The sequence below is a fragment of the Quercus lobata genome, chromosome 5 (assembly GCF_001633185.2).
Source record: "Quercus lobata isolate SW786 chromosome 5, ValleyOak3.0 Primary Assembly, whole genome shotgun sequence".
Classification (NCBI taxonomy): domain Eukaryota; kingdom Viridiplantae; phylum Streptophyta; class Magnoliopsida; order Fagales; family Fagaceae; genus Quercus; species Quercus lobata.
Window position 1 is genome coordinate 88,699,369 of NC_044908.1, and position 19,860 is coordinate 88,719,228.

Genomic DNA, 19,860 nt, shown 5'->3' on the forward strand with positions numbered 1-19,860 from the left:
GGCAAAAAAATCAGTAGATTCAAGCTAAATCAGCATATGAGTAAGCATAATAACATCATATAAACAACAAACAAACAAACAAAAATTCTCCTTTATTATTTTCTCAGCAACCAAACAACAGGGAAAAATGAAAGCAAACACGATTTCAAGCGGAAAGCTAACAGTTTTCTCAAAACCCAAATGCCAAAAACATAAATCAGATCCATTTTCCAGTTCAAACTTGAACATCACAAAGCTTAGAGAGTACCATTTTGGTTGGGGCTTAGGAGGAGCCAAATCAGAAACCATTCACAAAAAAAACAAGAAATTACCCAAATCAGAAACCCATTCACAAAAAACAAGAAATTACCCAACAAAAATAAACAAGAAACACAGATCCATATATAGCCAAAATATACAAATTTATGCAAGTTCACAATCTAGACTGACTCAAGCACTTTATCAAACACGTTATGAGCAATACTTTGAAACTTTAAAATTTAAGAAAAAAAGCCCTCAAATTCGAAACCCACCCACAAATAACATGTTATTACCCCATAAAATCACAATTAATAAGAAATTACCCAATAAAATCACAATTTTAAGAACATAGTTATTTGATTCAACTTAAAAGAAACCCATGAAACAGAAATTAAAATAGAGTTTACCTTTATGAGAGAATGCTAGGCGTGAGAGAGAAGAGTGAAATATAGTCCAAGAGTGAAGAAGTCGTGAGCCAACGTAAGCTGAGAGAGCTGAGAGAGCTAAGAGAGCTTGAGAGAAATTTGTGGGTTACAGAGCTTGTGGGTTACAGTTTTTTTTTTTTTTTTTTTTTTTTTTTTTGAGATTAAAATAATTTGTAATTTTTTTAATATAATAAGGGTAAATTAGGTAATTTACATATTTAATAATTTATGTGCTCTACAATGTTTTGGTTGTCAAGGGTACGGTCATGTGAAATCAAAATGTCCTACATTCTTGAGATCAAAGGGTAAAGCTATGACTGTAACCCTTAGTGATGATAAAGTTTCTGATCATGAGTCTGGTAGTGATGAGGATGGAAATTTCATTACTTTCACAGCTACTGCTATAGTTGATGAAAGTGTTATGGTTGATGAGAACCCTTCTGATGGAAAACTCTCTGAGAATGTAGTGCATATTTCAAGTTGCAAGCTGCAAAGCGAGCAAATAAGCTAAAAATACTTGTGCCTAAAGCACAAGATCCTATCGTACTTATTGGTGAGTTGGTAAAAGCGTTAAACATTTATACTAATCCTAGAGTTGCTCATCATTCTAATATGAATAATAACTCCAATGCAAGAGTTGCACCTAAAAGGTTTTGGATGCAAAAGGCTCACTCTAATTTTGACTTTCTGACATGGTCCTTATGCTTCATCTCAATATTCTTTGTGACCATTCTCCTTCTGCTGTTTTTTTTTTTTTTTTTTTTTTTTTTTTTTTTTTAAGGATTTGCATTGCATAACATTCATGCATTTCATGATAGGTTGTTTTTGTTATTCCTTTTATAAATAAATAAATAAAAAAGGAAAGGAAGGAAAAATGTGTTTTGCATTATTTCTCTTGAACTTGTAATCAAGACTGGCTATATTATCTTTACATAACATACTTGTGTACCTTGTTTAGCTTATATGAACTTATTTTACTGCACTTTGATAGTTTTAGCTATGTAGTGCATGTTATGTGGGAATTGTTTATAGTTTTTGATCACATGATCTTGATTTTGAAGTCACATGCTTTTGATTGTTTGGACTTGAACTTAATGAGAAAAGCATAAATAACTATCTCACCACTGGTTACTAGTCAATCATGAACACCTTAGTGCATATCATAAGATTTTGTGCTCGAAAAAGTATAGCACATGCACAAAAAGAACATAAGGTGTGTACATTATTGGGCTATAATAAATTTCAAATAAAATAAAATTGGTATGTACATTACTGGACTAATCTAATAATTTTCAAATAAAATAAAATTGGTGTGTACATTACTAGGTTGATCTAATAATTTCCAAATAAAATAAAATTGGTCTGTACATTATGAAGCAAAAACAAGAAACTTCCATGATTGCAAGCTTGTTTTTTAGGAGATATGAGAGTTATATGATGTAACTCTTTAGGTGATAGTCTCTTTCAAACTTATGTAATGAATTTTGTAGAAATTGTGATTGATCACTATCTATTTATCACCTCACATGTATCTCAAGCTATTATTAGTTGCACACACTACACAAGTTATTCTTTGCTAAACTTAGTACATGATACTGTGTGTGAATTTGTTTTGGCCATCTAAGATTATATATTCCTTGATTTTAATGCAAAATGTGTTTTATGGTTGAGTTTTTGAGGACAAATTGATTGAAAAACTTATTTTTGGAAGATTTGGGTTGAATCCAAGTGTTTTTGAAAAACTCTTAATCTCATATTCATGCATTTCATTCATAAAACACTGTGTTTTAAGGAGTTTCTGCATTAAATTGCTCAGTCTTTCAAAATTTTGAGTTTTCCAGATTTTCAACCAATCAAAAACTGTTGCTCGATCGATCGAAGATGCGATAAAAGTTTAGGTTTGAATCTGCTTGGCTCGATTGGTGCTCGATTGATGCTAGATCGATTGAAACTGCTTTTCAATCGATCGAATCTAATTTTTGACCAATCGAAATTTGAACTGTGAGTTTTTAAAAAGGTTTTCCTCTCACGTGTTCTTCACACTTCTCAAACCTTATTTTCAAAAGCTTTTTCAATGTTCTACGCTGACCGATCCAATCTAAGCCTATTTTGTCGTTTTCTTCCTAAAATTTCTCAAGTGTTTTTGTCTTCAAGTGCAAGTAAGACCTAAATACCCTTCCTTTTTCATTAAAATCACATTTTTCATGCATTTTCCTTAGAATTTTCGGACTAATGATTTTTGGGTTTTTTGAATTTTGGGTTGTTTTTATTCACATTTGATCATTGGGTTTTTGTCTTTAGATGGTTTAAACATGATCCTCATGCATTAATTTGATTAATTTTGTGAATTTGAAAATTTTGAAATTCTAGGGCTTGAAACTTTGTGAAATTGGGGATTTTGTTCAATTGGGCTTAAATTGGTAAAATTGACTTGTGTAATTGATTGATTACTTCATTATATGATGTTTCTCAACTAGTATGATGATTAATTGCTCAATTTGGTTTATTTTTTGAAATTGGGTTTTTCAAAAATTGGGGTTTTTGCTCTAAAACTCTATGTTTAAGTCAATTGATGGTTTATGAAGTAAATTTGAACAAATTTCAATGCATTAGAGCATGCATCATATGTGCATTCATTACATGCATCATATAGATTGTTATTTATTGAGATTTTTGTGATCTAACCCACTCTAATGCAGTCTACCCTTGTGTTTCTTTCTTTGTTTCTGTTTTCCTTTCATTCCTATCTCTTAGCATCATGGTTAGGAAAACTAGAGCAAATAAGAAAATCTCCTCTTCCTCTAACCCTGTTTTTTAGAGTGATAGGTTTCGGTTTGAGAAAAACCAAGAGAACTATGAGAAACTCTATATCTATAGATTTGTGTAGGTTGAGAGAAAAGTTATCCTAGATGAGTTAGACCCTGAGATACGTAGGAATTTTGAGAGTCGGGGTTGGTTACCTCTTATGGACATTGAGCACCTTCCTCCTGCTACCTTGATTAGAGAGTTCTATTCAAACCTCTCTGTCCACTTCAATGATTCCAATACTCAATATGTGATGAGTTGGATAAGGGGTGAAGAGTATGTCATTACACCTCAGGTAGTGGCATCTGCTCTTGGTGTACCTTTAGTACGACAACCCGTCTATCCCTACTCTGAGGCCCCTCCCCTTGATGAGATCATGTCTCACATTACCAATACTACCATTAGATGGGGTTCCGATCCTTGTATCACTACTCATGAGCTTACTGAGCTTAATTATCTGTTTTTTCGAATTGCTTGTCATTCTATCTGGCCTATCTCTTACTTGCACACCATTCCTATTGAGAGATGTGCATTTTTGTATGCCGTTGTGAAGGATGCTCCTATGAGTTTTCCTACTATTTTCATTCAATCTCTAATTGAGGTTCATAGGAGTAGTTATAAATCACATGGTCTTTTCTTTCTGGTCTTTATTCATAGGGTTTTGTTACATTTAGGATTAGAGGATTTTCCTGCTTTCGAGCCTGTCCATATCATTGCTCCCATAGATGCCACATTTCTTAGGCAAATAGCAGCTCAGATGAAAGCTAGCTCTAAATGCCCTAGAGTCGAGTCTTCCACAGGTGATGCATCTCAGCCTCCTCCATCTGGTGATCCATCTGCTGAAGAGTTTGTCGATCCCACCACCGCTATAAATCCTCCACCATCTTCTTCGAGTGATGCTTCTCTACGGAGTATGCTGGACACTGTTATGACCATTTAGGCGGCGCATGGACAGATTTTAGTGGATGTGCTTGTGGAGCTTCAGGCTCTACGTGCTAATTTGGTGAGTATTCGACAGTCTCCTCCACCACCTCCTTTTGATGATGAGCATTGATTGCCCTTTGGCAATTCGTCACAAAAAGGGGGAGTACGTATTGTTCATGGAGATAGGGGGAATGAGTTTTTGTTTTGGGGTACATAGATTGTATCTAGGAGATTCTTGATGTATTTCTTTTATTTTGGCTCATGATGTATTTATTTTTTATGGGTTATATATGTTAGGAGAGACATTATGTTTTATGTTTTTTTTCTTGTTTCTTGTTTCACATGAAATACATTGGTTATTGATTTATATTATGACGTTATTCATGGTATATGTCTTTTATTTTCTGTTTTATGAAATCAAGAATTTACTTTTGTTTTACTTATATTTTCCACACATGCGTTTATGTGTTTGTTAAGTGTTTCAGGAATATACAAGTTTATTTAGTCGTGTTGCTGTCTACACTAGCAATTGATAGATAGTAGTTTGGTTGAATTGTTTTTGGGCATGTTAATTTTTAAAGGGCTGTTTGTAACTTTGAGCATTTTAGTTTTGTGATGTATTTTGTCACAGATTGCCAAATGGGAAGTTTGTTAGGTTCTAAGACTTTAGGAACTAATTGTATTTGAACTTCAATTTGTAATGTGTTGGCAAACCATGATCAAAACTTAGAGTCTAGATGTAGGCTGCTCAAAGTGTGTTTATTTGTAAAGTTGGAATCAAGTGAATTGCAGGATTTATTGGCTAAATTTGCAAGGCTTGATCGATCGAACCTCATGTTGATTATTTTTTTCTGCAGAATTTCCAACTCAGTCCAAGCTCAGTTTGACGTGTAAGGTTTTATATTTTACTTCAAGTATAAAAGGAAAAACCCTAATTACGTTTTAGAGGTTGTTGATGTGCTATGTGTTGAATCTCTTGTGAGATCTAGAGGTGTTTACCTTCATACACACTTAGGGTTATCAAGATCCATGTCAAGAACTTGGAGATCACTTTAGTTGTTACATAAAGAATTTTAAAAAAATTTGAAACCTTTTTGTGGAGTCTCAAAGTTACAAGTAGGAGAACTTGTGGTTGCAGTAGATCAAGGAAAGAAGTAGTCCGTGGACTCAGAGCTGTTACGTGGTCGTGGTAGTAAGTTTTCTACTTGAGGTAGCAATAGGATATTAGAGGTCTAAGTCTTATTATAAAAACTTCAATTCTTTCATAGTGGATTTGTTTTACCTTGAGAATAGCTAGGTTAAATCCTCCCTAGATTTTTTACCGGTTTGATTTTCCTTGGTCATCAAATTTTTGTGTTATTTATTTTCTGCTGCTTTATATGATATGACTTTATTGTTTTAGTAACGACCCAAGGAAAAGTGCTAGCCACATCTGCGTTATACCTCAAAAGGACTAGTCACAATTGAGACTCTTTGTAGTTGTTAATAAAGCCCAGTTCATCCCAGTAAATACCCGATGTGGGACTCATCACACACCCACACACATCACACAATCAATCAAATTGGGGCATCACAATCTCCCCCACTTAAATCCCTAACGTCCTCGTTAGGGCCCACTTTGTGGGGTAATGTCTCTGAACCCACACGGGATTACCGGGCCGGCTCTGATACCATATGTAACGACCCAAGAAAAAGCGCTAGCCACATCTGCGTTATACCTCAAAAGGACTAGTCACAATTGAGACTCCTTGTAGTTGTTAATAAAGCCCAGTTCAACCCAGTAAATACTCGATGTGGGACTCATCACACACCCGCACACATCACACAATCAATCAAATTGGGGCATCACAGTTTTAACCTAGATTTGAATAATAAACCTAAGTATTCACTTGGTTAATTAATTAGGTTAAACAATCTAGCTTACGGAGATCTAAAAACGTATAGTGAAGGAAACTGAAAACATGCAAAAGACTATTTTCAGTTTCTGGTTTTCAAAAGTCAAAGAAAACATGCATTTGATTTTATGAATCTGTCTCATTTAGTTAGCATTAGAGTTCAAATCCTAATAAGAATATATATATATATATATATTTTTTTTTTTTTTCTTCAAAAAACTATTTTTTAAATTTCAACTAACCAAACATGTTTTTGATTTCAAAAATACAATAAATTTTTTTTCTTTATATTCCCAAAAACAAGTTTTTAAAAATAGAAAACAAAAACTGTTACCAAACATAGCCTTAGTGTTTTTTGAATAATTAGGGTTTGTTTGGATACAACTTATTTTTGCTGAAACTAAAAACTGAAAATACTGTAGCAAAATAATTTTTAAATATGTAAATAGTACCGTGGGACCCATTTTTAATATTTTTTCTGAATAGAGTGGCTGTGGGTCCTGTGAACTGTGTGTGAACAGTGCGTAAATAGTGCATGAATAGTGTTGTGAACAGTGATAAACAGTGTTATTTGTCTCAAAAAGCAAAAAATAAGTAAAAAAAAAGAAAAAGAAAAACACAAACGCAAACGTGAATCCAAACACTCACTTAATGTCTATGGTAGTAGGCTAATTTAGGAATATTATAAAATTATTGTGAACTTTTGTGTATATTTAAGTTATTAATATAATTTTTTAATAAATGACATTAGCTATGGTGTCCCATGCAAGTCCATAGTTAGAATCCCACCCCCTATCCCCCTCTATCTATCTATAAAAAAAAAATTTATTAACATAATTTGCTTGAAGTGAAACATTTATGCTAGATTTTCAATAAGCTTAAAAAATTATTCAAACTGACCAAAGGTTTCTAGAAATTTTAAGAGTGGTATCCCATCCCATGTCTATGTAATTTTATTTATTTTAAGAATCCATGTTTATTTTGAGAATCCACGTCTATATATCCAGAGGTGCAAGCTTATATAGATTCATTAAAATTATTAACATTATTCTTTTAAAAATAAATTATAGTTCCAAAGTTTATAGAAATTTATTTATTTATTTAGAGTATTATGCCAGAATTTTTAAGAAATTTAGAAAGAGTATCCCAAAATCTAAAAATTACCAAAATACCCCTAAAATCCAAAAAAAAGACCAAAATATCCCCCAAAACCTTAAAAATGACCAAAACGACCAAAATACCTCTAAACCTATAACGACCAAAATACCTCTAAACCTATAAAACGACCAAAATACCCTTCAAAATATCTAAAATGACCAACATACCACTAATCCTATAAGATGAACAAAATACACCCGAAGCCTCTAAAATTACCAAAATAGGGGTTTAGGGGGTATTTTGGTCATTTGTTATGTTTAGGGTGTATTTTGGTCATTTTTTAGTTTTAGGGGGGATTTTGGTAAATTTGTAGGTTTAGGGTGTATTTTTATCAACTTATAGTTTTAAGAGGCATTTTTGTCATTTTATAGGTTTCGGGGTATTTTGGTCATTTTTTATGTTTTGAGAATATTTTGGTCATTTTAAGGTTTAGGGGTTATTTTGGTCATACATAGGTTTCAGGGGTACTTTGGTCATTTTTTAGGTTTCAGGGGGTATTTTAGTTCATTTCAAGGTTTTGAGGGTATTTCGATAATTTTTTAGATTTTGAGGGTATTTTGATCATTTTTAGGTTTCTAGGTTATTTTGGTCAATTTTCAGGCTTTAGGGTTATTTTGGCCATTTTTAAGGTTTCGGGGGTATTTCGATCATTTTTAGGTTTCTAGGTTATTTTGGTCAATTTTCAGGCTTCAGGGTTATTTTGGCTATTTTTAGGTTTCGGGGTTACTTTGGTTAATTTTTAGGCTTCGAGGTTATTTTGGCCATTTTTTAAGTTTCAAAGGTATTTTGGTAGTTTTTTAGGTTTCAGGGGTATTTTGGACTTTTTTTTTTTTGGATTTTGGGGGTATTTTGGTCATTTTTTGGGTTTCATGGGTATTTTCGTTATTTTCTATGTTTCGAGGGTATCTTGGTCATTTTTTTGGTTTCAAGGGTATTTTGGTAATTTTTTTGTTTTGGGGTTATTTTGGTCATTTTATGGGTTCCGGGGTATTTTGGTCATTTTGTAGGTTTCGTGATTATTTTGGTAATTTTTCGGTTTCGGAGGTATTTTGGTCATTTTTCAGGTTTCAGGGGGTATTTTGGTCATTTAAAGACTCTTTAGGGGTATTTTGGTAATTTTTAGGTTTTGGGGGGTATTTTGGTCATTTTTGGGTTTTGGGATATTTTGGTCATTTTTAGGTTTTGGGGATATTTTGGTCATTTTTTTGGATTTAGGGGATATTTTGTAGGTTTCGTGGTTATTTTGGTAATTTTGAAATTTGGGGGTATTTTGGTCATTTTCAAAGATTTTAGAGTACTTTGGTTATTTACACTTTAGGGGCATTTGGGTAATTTTGATATTTTGGTAATTGGGTGGGTTGAGGTTTACCCATAATAATTGGGTTGGGTTAGGTTTGGGTTATAAGTAATTAGTTAAATGAGTTTTAATGGATAAATGAGTTTTATATATCCAACTCAATTAAAATATTGAATTATATTTTAATATTTTTGGTCATCGAGTCTCATCTTACATTTTTTTTAGCTATTACATTATATTTTACTAATTTTTAGTGAGGAATTATATTTTATTAATTTGAAGTATTATATTAAAGTATATTAAATTAATTTGAAGTATTAAATTAAATTAAATTTTGTTAAATTGAATTATTAAAAAATATTTTTATTAATTAATATAATTTATTTTATTAATTTGAAGTATTATATTTAATCTTATTAATCAAGAAAATATTAAATATTACTATTTTTATTAAATATAAATATTAAATATTACTATTTTTAAAATATTTATGTATTAAAGATTAAATATTACTATTTATGAAATATTTATTTTATAAAATATGTTCATAAACCTAATTGTACAAATTATATCAAAAAGTTACAGGTCTTTTTTTTTTTTGGTAAAAGATGATTTCATAGAAAAACTCAACAAACTACAACTGAAACAGAACAAAGTCTGTTAAATACAACACCGGAACTATCATCCTCCAATGTTTTAGCTAAGCCCATAGGTGGACTTGAAAACAACAAAAACTCTTGCTCTTGATTAGCTCCTAGTCTAGCCATCAAATCAGCGCAACGGTTAGCTTGACGGTAGCAATGCTTCAACTGAACTTGCTGGAATCCGGTCATCAGTTGCCTACAGTCGTCCAAAATGGGAGATATAATCTGATTTACATAAGCAGAGTTCTTCATGACATCCATAATCACTTTGACATCTATCTCAACAATAAGACAAGGAATATTCAATCTTCTACACAGCAAAAGACCATCCCTCAACCCCCACAATTCAGCAGCAAAAATATCAGTTATTCTTATATGCCTAGTGAAACCAGTAACCCAATTCCCATGCTCATCCCTCACTACCCCTCCATAGCCCGCCTGCTCCATACCCCCATTAATCGAACCATCAGTGTTCAATTTTTTCCATCCTATGGGCGGCTTCTCCCATTTGATTCTCTTGTTCATCCTTCGGACAGGATTGCGAGGAGATGAGACACAAAACATAAACTCTTCTGCTTGGTTGGAGATCTCCCTATACAGGTTCGGATTAGGGCTCTTCCTGCTGAAAACAAAAGAGTTCCTGCTCTTCCAAATGCACCACATAGCAAAGTTAAACAAGATGCTCCAAGGTGGCTTTCCTTGAATAAGACTACTTCTCACTTTCCCATTGTTATGCAGCCACTTATGCAGATCACTCCTCCAAAAATCACTATTATTTCCCTTCACTCCCAGCTGACTCTAAGTATGCTTTACCCTTGGACAATCTCTAAGGGCATGTAAAATGGTTTCCGGCTCTCTTTGACACAAAGGACACCCTTCATCCTCCACAAAACCTCTTCTACCAAGGCAAGATTTAACTCCTATGCTATTATGAAGGCATCTCCAAAGAAAAGTCTTAATTCTAGGGAGAGTATCTAACTTCCATATCCAACTAGCATCTAAACAACCAGCAGCTTCCACATCAACCACCTCCCTCGTAAAGGAATAGGCACTCTTGAGGTCAAAACAACCCCTAGCATTACCTCTCCATCCTAACCTGTCCCTTCCTCCATCCCCAAAGGAAATTGGAATAGCTTGAATGATCTCTTTAATTTCAAGAGTAAACTCAAAGGGGATTCTATTCCAATCCCAACCTCCATTTACCAAAACATCTTTGATCTTCCATTGGCTTGCTTCACGGGTTAAAAGACCATGAATGAGGCTACGAATAGGACCTTTACATGTCCGATTATCCAGCCAAAAGCTGAGAGTGCTGCCTCTATGAACCACCCACATGCTACCTTTGTTAAGGTATTCTAGCGGCAAGGACACGCCAATTCCCACCACTCGGCCCATGGTGAGGCTTTTTTTTTTTTTTTTTTTTTTTCTTCTTCTTCTTATTACCAAAACTACGTCGTTTTGGGTTTGCTTTATAACCCTACTAGCCCTATTTTTCAGCATTTGTCTCTCACTTCAACAGCAGCCGTTCTCCCCTTTCCCTCTCCACTCATTTTCCTTCTAACCAAACACCCATTCTTCTCACTTCTCTCTCTCTCCTTTGGACTAAAATTCTTCATCTCACTGGTAAATCAATCATCTTTCTAATCTTTTATTTTCTTTTCTTCTTTTTCCCATTTCCGATATATAGTATTTGAGTAATTTTTTTTTTTTCAATTGATTCTTTAGCTTTTTCTTTCATGGAGAACGGCTTCTCTTCTCCTCGGAGCGAATCCTTCCCGGCCGGTCTCCGGTTCTCGTTGTTGATGATGATCCAACATGGCTCAAAATTCTTGAAAAGATGCTCAAGAAGTGTGCTTATGATGGTACTGCTTACTTTTGTTACTTTTTTTTTTTTTCTCATGTCTTGAAAAGATATTCTCTGCGTTTGAGTTTGCTTTTGTTGTTTTGTTGATTTTTATGGTTTCTTTGGCTAATTCTTGTTGTTTACGAGGTGGGTTTCTCAAATTACGTGTTAGTTCCAGTATAATGGCTTCTGGGTATGTTCTATTCTATGTTTTCTTCATGGGTTTAATTTTAAGTATGAGAATTGCATGTAAAGTTCATCACTTTATGTTTTATATGTAGGTGTTAAGGCTGTGAAATCTTGAAAATGAAATATGAAACACATGTTTAGGAATGACTTTGTAATACTGCCCGTTGAACATAAAAAACGACAATTACTTTCAATTCATACTTCCATATCTAATTATAAGATTAGAAAAGTTAAAAAAAAAACTAGAATTTCTTTCAACTCATAGTTGCAACTTTTAACAAGTGAAGAAAAAAAAAAAAAAAAAACCCTAACACCACATTTTCTGAGTACATTAATCAACATGACAAGGCAGTTCAAGACTTTAAAAAATATTAAAAGATAATTTGGTGAGGCGGGGGGGGGGGGGTGGGTGGGTTGGAGGTGGTATGCTTCGTAATTGCATTCCATAAAATCCTAAGACAGATATTGATTTAATACACAAGGAGATTGTATTATCTCAGTTCATGCAGCTTTTAACCATCTAAGAAAGTTTCAAAAAATGCAGTACAGAAGATGGCTTTTCTTTACCTATATAAATAAACATTGGGAGAAAATCTAGCATTGCAATCCCTACATGAAAAAGAATAAAATAAATTTGCTAAAGACAGATCAATCATAATTTTAGCAAATCTTTGGTATCCTATCCGCCATTTTTTTTTTTTAAAAGTATCCTATCCCACACATATCCCAATAATAAAATCTACATAACTCTTTTTTGATAGGTAAATATCTCTGCAATTCCAATACACAGGGTACGTACTGAAATGAAACAGAAGAGTAGAAAAGAAAAAAGAAAAAAAAAAAATCAGCTACAAGCAAGAAAACTAGCTAATGTGCAGAGAATCCATAATTTTTTTATTATAAAAACTACATAATACAAAATGAGAAAATCAATAGGAACTCACACAAAGCATCTCGTCTTCTTATAATTCTTTTTACCTCATAGATCCTTTTAGTTTGATTCAAATCCCTTGGATATAGAAACTTCCCCATTTTGACGACGTTGTTCTCTCTATAACATGTGAAAAGATGTTAAGATGTATCACCAACCAAATACTTAAAACAATGAATCAAGTATAGGCAATGCCTTTTTTTTTTCTTTTTTTTTTTACAAAATTCATAAGGATATGCACAATGCCATGTAGAACAAATTTTCAAATAGAGAGTTGGTTTGTATTTTTTATTAGTTTCAAAAGTGCAACAAACAAATTCACATTAATATTCTTAAGCATATGTTTAATTAATATTTTCATACAGACTATTAGGGAAATTTTTATTAACTTTCAATCTCAAGTTGACCAAAAGCCTCCTAGACTTTGGCCTATTGATATTGCTATAACTTTTGTATTAACTGGCACATATCAGCAGAGCTACATGTAGAATTTCAAAGACTCAAAGGATTGTCTAATAAGTGCACTACATGCAACTCCATATGTTTATCAAACCACAAGTTGAAGTAGGAAATTACCAAAATCATCAAAAGCTTTTGTTTATGTAATGACTTTAATACCCATACCCCCTCCCTCTTTTTAAAGTCAAAATGCTCTTTAGTATTTGCCCCCAAAAAAAGTCAATTTTCCTTAAGCAAATAGATGATAGGATAAAATCTTATTAGGAGAAGAGAGGACTCTCATATTAACTTGCTAGAAGATGATAACTTCACTATAGGACATGGGAGTGCAAAGACTTAAAGTGCATAAATGCATAATCTAGACTCACAATTGGCAATTCAATCAAAATTAATCACAAGGAAATGGTTTATCACTTCCTTCATGTCTAAAATTCCTTTATTACAAAAGATCAACAAAGTTATCTTTAGACATTTTTTGGACCAAGAAAAAATATTGAAATCTTTGCTCTTAGCCTCTTATTGAATGAGCATCATGTTTAGCACAGTTTATGGGCCATTTTGCCCTCAAGATTTCACAGCCTTAACACCTACAAACAAGAAAACTAGCTAATGTGCATAGACTGCACATTAGCACAGTCTATGTGAAAATGATATTGCTTCCATCATTAGTAAACAATTTAATTAGCAATATATTAAACTGAGTGTGTCCGTAGGATTGTTGGATGGACTGCAACCAAGTGTTCTTCTGGTTTGTTGTCTTACTGTTAGAATGTGGCAAATATGGATGTCAATTTTTTTTTGAGTATCTAATATATGGTATAAATTATAAAGTATAAACTAAATAAATTTTGGTGTTTTGTCTAAACATTGTACTATGCCTCAGTTTGTGATTTTAATATCACTGTCATCATGTAATGTAACAGATCAGTTACCGGGAGTACTTGAAACTGAAAGCTAGGTTTGAGTCCCTACAACAAACTCAGAGGTAATTATTGTTTAGAAAAATTAAATTTGGTTAGTGTTTTTATTTGGTGCTGTTATAAAATGATTGAGATAGATGATTTCTTTGGGTAAAGGTGTAAAATGGAAAAAAAAAAAAAAAAAAAAAAAATATATATATATATATATATTACATTTTAAACCTTAAACCCGTGTAACAAAGTAAATCTTATAGTTTCAAAAGTGACATTAAATCATGACATTAACAAAAAAATAAAAAATAAACCTTTTAGTTTCACAATTAACAAATTAACCCTAAAGTTCAAAAAATTAAAAATCAAATCTCAAGCCATTTTAGTGGAACGGTATTGTGTTTGAAGTTTAATACAGCCTGATGGTTTACTTTGTGACTTTACAATATTTGAAGGTTTAATTTGTTACTTTTTGAAATTATAAATTATAATTTGATATCCTTGAAAATACAAAATTTTTTTTCACTCCTAAATTATAGGGTTTAAAATATAAGTATCCCAAAAAAAATTATAGCTTTAGCATTGGATTAGAAATACTGTGGCATCCTTTGTTTATGAGCTCAGCTGTTCTACCACACAAGTGCATTCACTCATGAAAGGTTTCTCCCTGGTCCTTCAGAAACCTTCTTGGGGAAGATTTGGGCCCATTAAACACAAATGACCTTGAGAGGCTTGAGCGGCAATTGGACTCAGCCTTGAAACAAGCCAGGTCCACTAAGGTAATTAAATTTATATTAATGCGTTGCATAAGCATGTTTTACTGCTTGACACATTTTATATTTTGTGATGTGCAGAAATTGAGTAAATTTTAAAATTTTCTTCTTGGGAAATTACATTTACCCTATGTTGTTTAGTTTTATTAATATTATTTTTTAATAAAGAGTTTTGTAGCTCAATTAGTAGTTTCTAATTTTTTCAACAAAAACGTCTGAGATTTAAATCTTATTTCCTTATTGTAATTATTGAAATATATAATAAAAATAAATAAAAATTAACAAAGCGTTTTAACATAATTTAGTTCAACTCCTTTAAATTGCTGTTCAAATCCTATGGGGGATCAATGTAATGTAATTATGTAAAAGTTAAAAGATTTTGTGGAACAAAGTCGTGATAAGGCAAAACCACAAGGGATTATTTGTAATCGAAGGTTTGTCCACAAAAATACAAAATCTGTTATTTTAGCTGAATCTAATGATTTTATTTTATTTTAAACGACAATTTTTTCTTTGGTTCCCTGACACATTTATATATCTTTTTGAGAAATTTACGAACAATAGAAAGACATAGTATATTTGGTGAGGAAATATATTGTTTGGGATTATATTGATACAAAATTTGCTCACACAAAAGTAATGCACAAAATAATATGTACCTGTCTGCTGTTGATGTTGTATACAATTTTGAAAAAAATAAGACGTGACAATTTGATGTGATCGTTTTAACAGTGTAGATTGATTTTGTGAATTTTTATTTTATTTATATTTTTAATAGCATAAATGCATAATCCTATCTTTTGTGTTGGTAAGTATACATGCGTATGTAATATATTTTCCTTCTAACCAAGCACCCTTTCTTCTCACTTCTCTCTCTCTCCTTTGGACTATAATTCTTCAATTTCTAATTGTCTAATAATCAATAGGTCTGAAATCGTTCATCGAAGACAGAAGAGGGCGTGTCGGTGCACCAGGAAATGCCATGGAAACCAGCTCTTGGTGACACTGGGGAGAAGAAAAAAATATGAGGTACGTTTGCTTAGAAATATTTGTCCCAATTTGTGTGTAATTTTTTTTTTTTTTAAAAAAGAAAGTTGTATTTCATTGTGAATTACATCATTTTGAACATGTCAATGTGCCACGATGATTTAATGGGTACGTTTGTGGCTAATATGTGGATAAGGGTGTTTGATTTTTGAATTTTTTTAAAAAAAAAATAATTTCTATTAAAAAACAAAGATTAGAAATGCCTAATTTAATTGTGGAAGTGTCTAATTGCCTAATTGTGTTCAGTAAACATGGGAAAATGGAAGAATTTGAATATCAGACCCAAACGTTGCCTAATATGAGTAGAGGAGAGCCAAATGTCGCAGGATCAAAATGGATTTAAGCAAAATATCACCAAATCTGAATGGAGAACGGCCAAACGATATCACCAAATAGTGATTCTTAAATCAAAACAAAACAAAAATATGATTTTATATGTATTGGATCAACTATAGACCATTCTCTCTTTTCGACTCTGTTATGTAATCTTATAACTCTTTTACTTATTCATTTATTTTTTAGATATGTGAGTTGTGATTAGTTTTGGTAAATTAGTGTAACTTTTATCTTGTAACATTTTAAGCATAAAATTAATTCAACAAAATTACTAAGGTACCTAAAAAGGTGAGGCTTTAAATTTTAAAAAAGTTTTTTTTTTTTAAGAAAGAAATTTTTAAAAAGTTGTACATAATAAAATAAGAAAAAAAGGTGTCTTAATGAATTTGCTGAGCAATGTGATACAACAGTGGTGAATTTGAAAAGTTGTTTCTGGTATGAATGTATTATTTGTTTTATTTATTTTTATTTTAAAGAACAGCTTACTGAATTTTTATGATTGTTTTTAATATGTATTTTGTGGCTGAGCCCCTGTTTATATTGCTTGCTATAGAAATTTGATGAAATTATTTATACTCATGGAGTTGTGAACAAAGTTTGGTATTTCAGATTATCAAATCTTTTATATTTAGATTTTTGGAGCTAATTGTATAAGCTTGTGTTTAGTGCATAAGGCTCCCACTTTTGGAGCTGTTTGTCTAATATGTTATTACGGTTTTCCCATCTAGGTGTGCTTACTGTAATAAAAGTTTACTTTTGATGTGTAATTCTACACTTAGCTAATGCCAGAGTTATGCTATAGAAAGGAGCTATCTAGAAATATTTCAAGTAGTATGTATATGAGAGCAACATGCTTATTGATGTGAACTTTATGCTCATGAGACACCAAGGAGCTAAAGGAGTATGGGACTAAAATTGTTTTGGTATCCTGATTTGACTCATTAAGCAATGATGCAAGAAAATGTTTCAAGAAAGTGATGAATTTCTTGCTGTAATTCGATTTTCTTTGTGGAGCTAAGTGTAAAACTAAAAATATGAGATTCAGTGAATTTAGACGATCTAGATGGGGCTGAAATGAGCTTGATGTGTGTTAGCATTATTTGATTGAATCACAAACATGTTAAGGACAAAACTATTTCTTGGAAGTATGTGGACCTGGGTTTTCAAGCACCTTCTCTCAAGTAAACTTGTCTATCAAAGTTGTTCAGAAACATAAGAAGTTTTTCGAGCAAAGGACTTAAGGATCATGCCATTTACAAGGAGAGGACTAGATTTGGAGAATTGCATGTGCTCAATACTTGGAAAGGAGCTTTCCCAAGTAAACTTGTATATCAAAGTAGCCCTCAAATATAGGTTCCTCAGGCAAAGTGAATTATGGATCGTGCTATATACAAGGAGATGACCACATGAAGAGTGAAATATTTTAGAAAATAACATGGATTTTCTTTTGTTTATTGGGCTTTATTAAGGATTTTATTTAGCAAATTAAATACATTTGAAGTAACCTGTTCGATGAGTTAGTATATGCATTTCTACATACAAGTTACTGATGTAGCCGCATAACAGAAAAGAAAAAAAAAATCCTGGCATCTCGAGCCCTTCTCATGAGTTGGAAGTTTGTAATTGGAATAGGATTTCTCATGGTGGATAGTTGGCTGGAGTTTTGTTTTTTCAGAAAAATTTATATATATGCGTATCATGAATTTGAGGCACTGACATTACACATTTCTGAAATTTACTTAAGGTTAATTTTATTCATTCAAGACCTATACTAGCGCTTTTGAGAGCGTTGGAATGGGTAGTACCTATTCCAGCACTTTCAAAAGTGCTGGTATAGGGTGTATGCCTTTCCTGACACTTTTGAAAAGCGCTAGTACAGGTCTGGCGACCTTATACTGACTGTCACTGTGCGGCAGTTTGAAGCGCCAGGAAAAAAAAAACGCCGGGATAGGAATTTTGACCCTGTCCCAGTGCTTTTTGGGGCTATCTCAGCGGTTTTGAAAACGCTGGGATAGCCCCGCTTTTTTTTAGTGTGTAAGCATCACTTTTTCTTAACAACATTGGTGAGCTTCTCAATTAAAAAACACAAATGTGACTACTGCATTATAAAAACACACAGTGGGGTTACTCTAATCTTTTAAAAGAGATACTGATAAAAAAATCTATTAAAAGAAATTGCCAGTGACTTTCGTCTTCATCTTCTTCTTTTATATTTTTTTTATTAACTTTCCTTTTTCAAATTTCTAGTGAACGCATGTATAAATAAAGATGGGGTTCTACGCAAATGAAATCATACTTGTAACATTACACATTTGATATGTTGATGCTATTATCTTAATCACATACTTGATCTTCCAAATTCATCCTAATCATTGGTGGAAGTTCCCTCCAACTTCTCTTCACTTGTATTGTCTTTTTGTTGTGCTTGAAACCAACCCTTGGAAATTACTGGAGGGTGGGAGACGCTAATTAGTAAAGGAGATTATTCTTGTACTCAAACTCTCTTCCTTTCCACATCCAAAATGCACGGTCATTGTAGTTCCCAAGGAACGGAGAACATGAACCATAACAAGAATGACTGATGGTTTAAGTTGGACCTGTTTTTCGAGTCAAAGCAGTAAGATTGTTGAGACATTTTGGTATACTTCTTGAGATCTGATTCAAAGCAAGGTCCAAAAGTTGAAGATTCCTTAGATGGCATAGATGTGAAGGAATGCTTCCAAATAAGTGATTAGATTGAAGGAAAAAGATAACTAAATTTGGATGGCTGCTCCCTAACCACATCGGTATTTGTCCCGACAAGTTATTGTGTCCAAGATTAATAAATTTCAATTTTGTACAATTCTTCAAGGATGAAGGAATTTCCCCACTAAAACTATTGTTGCTTAAGTCAATTGTTTCAATTCTAAGTAGCAAGCCCATCGATCTTGGGATTTTCCCAAAAAAATGATTGTTTTCCAATTTGAGAATTTTCAATCCTTCAAGATGCATCCAACAGTCAAGAAGCTCTCTTGATAATCGATTATTGGAGAGATCTAAAAAGAACAAAACTTCATTTCTGATTGCACATAGAGATTAGATTGGCTCTGAAAACATATTCTAGGAAAGATTCAAATGTGCCGCTTTAAATAAAAATGATGGTATTTCACCTTCTAGATTATTTGAACTTAGATCTATAAAGGGGAAATTGGAGATTTCCAATGAAAAATTTGGAATATGGCCATTGATATGGTTATTAGACAAAGCCAAAAATTGTAGTTGTGGAGAAAAGTCTCAATAGAAATGGGAAATGTTATCAAAAATTCCAGAATTAGAAATATCAAGCCAATAGCAATTTTTTCGAGTTTGAAGCCATTTTGGGAATTGAGGGCCTAATTGGCAAGACCTTAAAGATATACTTTCTAATTGGAAAGGTGGAACCCAATTAGAGCTGAAATTGAAAATCAATGAGCTATATGATAAGTCCAAAATCTTCAATTTCTTTAGTTTTGAGAAGTGGGTTTCAGAAATAACACCTTCAAATGAATTATTTTCAAGACTCAAAAGTCTCTAGGTTGGATTGTTTTTCCAAACTTTCAAGTATTGTACCATTCAAATGATTGTTAAAAGGTGATAACACTCTTAATGATGGAAATGTTGAGAGATCAGGTAATTTTCCTGTGATTTGATTCCCACCTAAATACAAGATCTCTATTGAGTGTTGTGTACACCCAGTTAAATTGTGAATAATTCCTAGGAATTTTTCATTGAGATTGGCCCGCATGAAAGACAATGTTTTCAAATTACACATACCGCCAAAGGATTTTGGTATTCCACCTTCAAACTCATTATCATTGAGATAGAGATGTGCAAGAGACTTTATTTTGCTAAAAGCATCGGGAATCATACCTTGGAATTGGTTACCAAAGAGATAGAGTTCAACAACACTAGTGTTGTAGTTGAATAACCACTCTAGTACTGAAGAAGAGGAAGTGAGATCGTTA

The 19,860-nt window shown here is 32.6% G+C and overlaps 1 protein-coding gene across 1 annotated transcript; it reads left to right on the top strand.

Annotated features, from left to right (window-relative positions):
* Positions 1–10,913: 10,913 nt before the first annotated feature.
* Positions 10,914–15,540, top strand: LOC115988663 (agamous-like MADS-box protein MADS2). The gene is made up of 6 exons (XM_031112254.1): positions 10,914–11,011; positions 11,114–11,250; positions 11,410–11,424; positions 13,734–13,795; positions 14,401–14,500; positions 15,421–15,540. The coding sequence occupies exons 2-6, from the start codon at positions 11,125–11,127 to the stop codon at positions 15,424–15,426; spliced, it is 309 nt and encodes a 102-aa protein (XP_030968114.1). The 5' UTR covers positions 10,914–11,011; positions 11,114–11,124; the 3' UTR covers positions 15,427–15,540.
* Positions 15,541–19,860: the final 4,320 nt, after the last annotated feature.

Excerpts from the sequence above, each read along its gene's own strand:
- LOC115988663 (XM_031112254.1), top strand. The coding sequence starts at position 11,125 with ATGGAGAACGGCTTCTCTTCTCCTCGGAGCGAATCCTTCCCGGCCGGT. Across the intron at positions 13,796-14,400 it reads TCCCTACAACAAACTCAGAG|AAACCTTCTTGGGGAAGATT; the intron begins GTAATTATTGTT and ends CTGGTCCTTCAG.